The sequence below is a fragment of the Diadema setosum genome, chromosome 1 (assembly GCF_964275005.1).
Source record: "Diadema setosum chromosome 1, eeDiaSeto1, whole genome shotgun sequence".
In the NCBI taxonomy this organism is placed as follows: Eukaryota; Metazoa; Echinodermata; class Echinoidea; order Diadematoida; family Diadematidae; genus Diadema; species Diadema setosum.
In genome coordinates this window covers 22696819-22703081 of record NC_092685.1, presented here as the reverse complement: position 1 = coordinate 22703081, position 6263 = coordinate 22696819, and the positions used below count along the sequence as shown (strand labels likewise).

The following is a 6263-nucleotide window of genomic DNA, read 5'->3' as shown; positions in this document are numbered from 1 at the left end:
ATGTATGCAGTCGACAGAGGAACATACACAATACTTACATGCTGGAGTATTTAGTTTGTTTTTAACAGTGGTCTCCATAATATTCTTTGCTTCGAAGGTATTCCCGGCTAATTATGACTGGACGAGTCAAGTGAGACACTACTTCAGGAGGGCCATGACAGCGCGATATATTCGACTCCATCCAAATACTTACCGCGGTTACATGAGTCTCAGACTGGAGCTGATTGGCTATGGACCTTTGCAAGATAATATTGGTAGATATAAATATACTTTTAAGACACACACACACACACACACACACACACATACACACAAAGTAGCATATATCTGTGTATATGTATGTATGTATGTATGTACATGTATGATAATTATGTTTATATATTGCAAGGACTGTGCGTATGGATAAAAAAAAACAACACACACACACACACACACACACACACACACACACACACTTCTTCGAGTTTGGCAGTCCCTGCGGTGATTTGCCTGTGCATATGCAATTAAATCCGTCCCCTTTATACTAAATGTAATGAGAAGGCACAAATACATGTAGTAATGATATTAATTTATGACATAACTACATGATGTAAATATCCTGAAAGGTACGAGAGATGGTTCGCTTATCATATAGGGCGTAATCTCATTTGTATAGAAAATGGGGGTAAACAGAAAGAGATAGCCGGACACACACACACACACACACATCATACACATAATCTACTGCACTTGCAAACAATCATACAGCAACTGCCTTATATGAGGAGAGAAGATTTGAAATACAGTTGACTTCATCTTCATTTGATTTTGTACAGCATTTCTATACTGCGGAACACACACGATAGTTCAAACACATCCATATTCACATAGTATGTATAGATGTGCTTGTCAAAGTGAGTTTCTGTGTGTCGGTCTATCTGTGGTATGTGTGTAAGTGTGGGTATGCATTCTAAACTGAAAGCGTATGTTCAATTTTGTATAGGCCATTCGCAAAATAAAGATATAATACTGTCGGCATTTGAAACACATATCTTGTAGAAGTGATAAACAAGCATTATTTTGTCACTATGATTTTGATATATTAGCCGACATTGATCACGCTAGCGATCTCTGTCCACTCGATCGAGGTGTCCCTCTTGGGGTCGAAGATGGCCGCATTCCCGATTCCAGCATGTCGTCCTCGTCCTCGTATGCTAACGATGACTATCACCGGGCGTGGTTTGCCAGGCTAGACCAACAGCCTAATTCGGGAGGCAACTCCGCAGCATGGTTACCACAACTTAGTGATCAAAACAAGTGGTTGAAAGTAAGGATTGGTTCATTCCTATACTCTTTACGAGAAGTGAAAATGAGTTCTCTTTCGTGTATAGGGTTTACAAGTTTATATGACTCTGTTATCGTTGCCTATTCACGGGGCCGATGGCTTTTAGTGTCATTATGTGTAAGTTTATATGTGTATTATATATGCTGATGCATTTTTTCCTATTCATTATGCCATTCACTTTCTATTTCTGTGTCCAAGACAAAAAACACGATTTCAAAATTGTGCAAATTTGAAATTTGAATCAATGAAAAATCCTTCCGATATCATGGAAAAGGGGTTTGGTAAAGAACGAAACTTTTAGTCAATACCAAAGTCCTTTCTCATCATTGTTCACCAGAGTTATACTCTCATGTGTTTGTATTTTTCTTGTTGTTGTTGTTATTGCAAATGATGGTATTGTAGATTGATCTCGGGGCAGTGTTCATGGTCACAGGTGTTATTACCCAAGGCAGAAAAAACGGTGACCAATGGGCGAGGTCTATGCACATCTCCACTTCCCTCGATGATACCGACTGGGTTTTTGCAATCGACCCACTATCCGACGACCCCAAGGTAAAGTCAAAGGTCTTGTTTACCTTTGGGAGCAGTGATTTTTAAAATGTTTAAGATATCACTTTTGATGCACATGTGCAGGTCAGTTGTATCACAAAACATCCTACCATATATAAATATATATATATATATTTTTTTTTTTTGCAGTAAAACCTAAAATATAAGGAGATATCACTATTTTTCTCATTAAACCACAACAAATTACTGTAGACGGTTTAGACTGGAAACATTTTTTATTATAACTATTGTTCACATTTTGTATACTTAACAATACTTAAAATCGACTATCTAGTATACTGATTCGGATTTTTACATTGGCTGTTTCTATCCCTAACTCACAGTTTAGAATTATTTTGAAGCACCAATGCTGGGTTTTTGTTTCATCTGCAAATGGTCAATTATGCCTTTAATGTTTCCGACTTGCACATTATTGATGCATATTGCTGTTTTACACCTATCATGCGTGAATTACGTGAAAGATAATTAACTATGATACGACGAGTTTTCTCAAATTTGCTTTTTACTTCATTTAATTCACTTTTACTTAATTGAATATGAAATGATTTATAAGTAAGCCTTTACTGAAGTGAAAATAAGTTTCATAGCTGACTTTGTAAACATGTTGTATCATTGTGATTTCCTCAAACACCGATGACAACAATTTTTCAATATCAAATGTTCACGTTCAGCAAAATTCTGGGTTTTTTTTGCGTGTGACATTGATATCATCCCATTTAGGTGTACCCAGCTAATTATGACAGAGATACTCAAGTGACTTCGTTACTACCTAACCCAGTGAGGGCGCGTTACGTCAGGTTCCACCCACTCACGTTCATGAATCATGCAGCGATGAGGGTTGAAATTCTGGGCCACGTTATTTGAGGGATTCTTAGATATCACTCACTTAATTACTTGTGTTTAATTCATTCGTTTCGATACGTTCGTTTTTGTTTTTGTTTTTTAACTAAATAGACCGATATATGTAATCGCTTTTAATCTAGTTAACAGCATTGACAAAGACAAAATGATAAACGAATCATTGACTTAGCCACCGTGGCTGTACACATTTTTACCAGAGTTGGAATAACTTTGCTCTCCGGGGGAATGTGGACTCTTTAGTATGCACACAGCGGTCTTCTTCTTTGTTTTAGATAATTAGAGCATAATTTTTATGAATATAAAATTTTACTATTTTACTATGATATACAGGATATCAATTTCACTTCTGGCATTTCGCAGTTAACGTCATTTAGCCTGTTTCTATTGTTATCTTGACTTTATACATAATTGATTTGATACATAACTATTTTTTTTATTTACGTATTTTTACATTCTTGGTTATATCATGTATATAATCTCTTTTCTTTCTCCCAGCCACTCCGCATCACTCGAAAACAACAACAAAAAATACATAGTTCACATAATTGATATAGCTTAAAGTTTCTACTTACTTTTGTTTATCATTATCTCTTCCCACCCTCCTCCTCCCCCAAAAAGAAAGAAAAAAAATCCTTAATGATTTTCATGTAGACCTTAACGAGATAAATGAAGGAAACGTGATTATTATGTGCACTTGCTAAGCTATTTTGTGTTTTACCTTCTTATCGTTGACCATTAACATTAAGTATACCATCACTGTTTGTGTTTAACTATTTTTTAAAAGAAAATGTGGAATAAATAGCCATATACTATTTAGATCAGATAGCGTGTTTCTTCAAAGTATACTCATGTAATATCAAAAGATATGGCCATTCCCTAAATGTTACATCCATTCTGTCCATAGGCCTACTGTTAGGCATTGTTAGGGGGTAGACTGAAAGTGGAATAAAGGTAGACAGGAAAGAAATATATACAGTACAATCAAATTAACTGATTCAATGAATTAAACCTTTGAAGTGAGAATGAAATTATATAATGCAATATATCATAGGGAAAGGGATCCTTAGAAACGCGCTTGAATTTGTCTATTTGAATTGAAGTAAAACGTTCAAAGTGCGAAATTATGTTTCTATCAATGAAATAGAAATTGGTACTTGGGAAGAAATTGGACGTCTATCCAGCTGAAACAAACTTGAATGGCAACTGTGAGTTGTTAAATTGAATTAACTTCTCTCTAAATTGAATGAAATAGAATCTAAAAGGAGTCACATGAGACGAAATTGAATCCTCAAAGAATGAAAATGAATCATGGTAGTAGATCAGTTATTGTGTCCCTCAAATCAGATTATTGCAATTTTGCAATAGCTTTATTTTTTTTTTTTTGAGGGAAAGAGGTCGCATTTGATAAATCATCGACCAAAAGCATTATCTCATGTCTTTGTGTATAAAATCCAACGGGAGAACTGTCAGATGAAATCTTGCAGTTTGCTTGTGCGGTATTGATAGCGGCATGTTTGGGAAATATTGTCATGTGAAATTCGTAACATTCTTATTCTATGTCTATTTTGAATGGAATTTCTGTCATTCTATTCGTCTGAAGAAGTCCCCTTTATCATGGTATAGGCCAGATTGAGCTGTTTATAGCTACAGAGGAGTATATATCAGGGACACACTTTCGGACGCACACAAAAAAATAATTTCTTTTCTATCTTTAAACTACGGATATAATCGGTAACTTTCATCAATTTCAGTTTCGTGCCTGTTTCAGTATGTGTATCATTCTCTTTGTGCTTTTTTTTTAATATTGTCTGTAAGTTTTATTATTTAGTATTTTGATGTTTAAATTGCAATATGTGTATGATATTTTAGGGTAACATTCTATTTCAACAAGCCTCTGTGGCTTTTGCTAAGTACCTGATAGATTTTGTAAACGTTTTATACTGTATATCCAAACGATTTTTATTACTGAATAATGAATGAATTGAGTTAGATTGAATTGAACTTGCGGTCAGGCATATCATGAACAGTAAACATAACGTTTTGCAATGGGCAATGCAAATTCCTTATCTATCAAATTTTGTGCAGTAAATGAGTAATGCAAATTTTTACAAGCGTTTAGTATTATACTGTGTTATTATGTGCTTGCTATATGTGACAACATGCTATTTGAGCAACAACGTTGCAATAAGTAAATGTTGTAAAATTGTGCAAAAATTAATTGAATTCCGTGTAATTCAACAGTGTTAGATGGTAACAGGTGCACGTTAGAAATTCTGAAGATATTCTTCGGGTGTAATAGTAGGCTGCATAATAGCTATTTTTCAAATTTTCCTGTTATTCCTTTTACAGCGCATATAAATAACATTCCGGTGTTAAAGAAACAGAAGAACTGTAGGCATTAATATTGTGCAATTCAATCAAATGAAAGATTTTGTTATAGGTTTCCCGCCCAATTTCATCAGATTTGCATTCGAAGTAATGACAAGGCGTTCAAATTCAAGGGATTTTTGTCACTGCTCTACTTTCACTGTTCATTTTAATTCTTTGAGTATTCAATTTCATTTCATATCATTCCTTTTAGATTTTATTTCATTCAATTCAGAGAGAAATTCATTCAATTTAACGGCTCAAAGTTGGCATTCAATTTCGCGCCAGCTGGATTCACTCTAGTTTCACTTTATTTCCACATCAAAATGGATATCACATTATTTTACAGAATGGTTGAACTCCGACTTTGCTAACATAACGAGAGATCACCATGAGAACCTCGATATGTCAAGTGTGATTATAGTCGTTTTACAGATTTTGTTTGCAATCACGTTAAAGGTGTGAATTGTGCGTGAGATACATTGCCCTAAATATTCTTTCTTTTTCATATTTACTCATAATTTCGATGTTCAGTCTCTCAGTATCTTCAGCCGTCGATCTGTTGACGCGTTGGCATGTCTACGTCGGAAAGTGGTTGTACCATTATTCAAACAGATGGAGAAAATACAAAGAACATGAGCAGCAACGAAAAACACTGCCCAGATGCTGCAAATGTTTGCCTATTCGTTAATTTGAATTCCTTAATGTTCATCGCATCTGTGCTGGTGCGAATTTGAATGCGTTTCACGTGCATTTTTAATTTGAACGCGCTGTTTACACGTTTATGTGACAAAATCATGAATTCGAATGCTGATGAAATTAAATTGAATAAACTACTTAGCTTTTTGAATGTTGATCTCGATGATCATTCGAATTCGCTTGAAAATGAATGCTTGCATCATTAAATCAAATGCAAATCTGATGAAATTGGGCGGGAAAACCTATATCAACCTAAGAACAAATCTTACAAGAAATAACTTTGTAACTATACTAAGTACATGGTAAAATTTGTCAATACAATTAAATGTTCCTAAACCGAAAATACAACCCTAAACAGATAAAGTTGTTATCAATGAGCTGTAAGCTTTGTATGTTTTCCTGAATAATTGATTTAAGTTTATTTACGTTTTTATATTGTAAC

General features: G+C 34.5%; 1 protein-coding gene across 1 annotated transcript; it reads left to right on the top strand.

Moving 5' to 3' along the window:
- The first annotated feature begins 246 nt into the window (after positions 1–246).
- On the top strand, positions 247–2758 carry LOC140232226 (lactadherin-like). The gene is made up of 4 exons (XM_072312363.1): positions 247–254; positions 1086–1306; positions 1727–1876; positions 2615–2758. The coding sequence occupies exons 2-4, from the start codon at positions 1172–1174 to the stop codon at positions 2756–2758; spliced, it is 429 nt and encodes a 142-aa protein (XP_072168464.1). The 5' UTR covers positions 247–254; positions 1086–1171.
- Positions 2759–6263: the final 3505 nt, after the last annotated feature.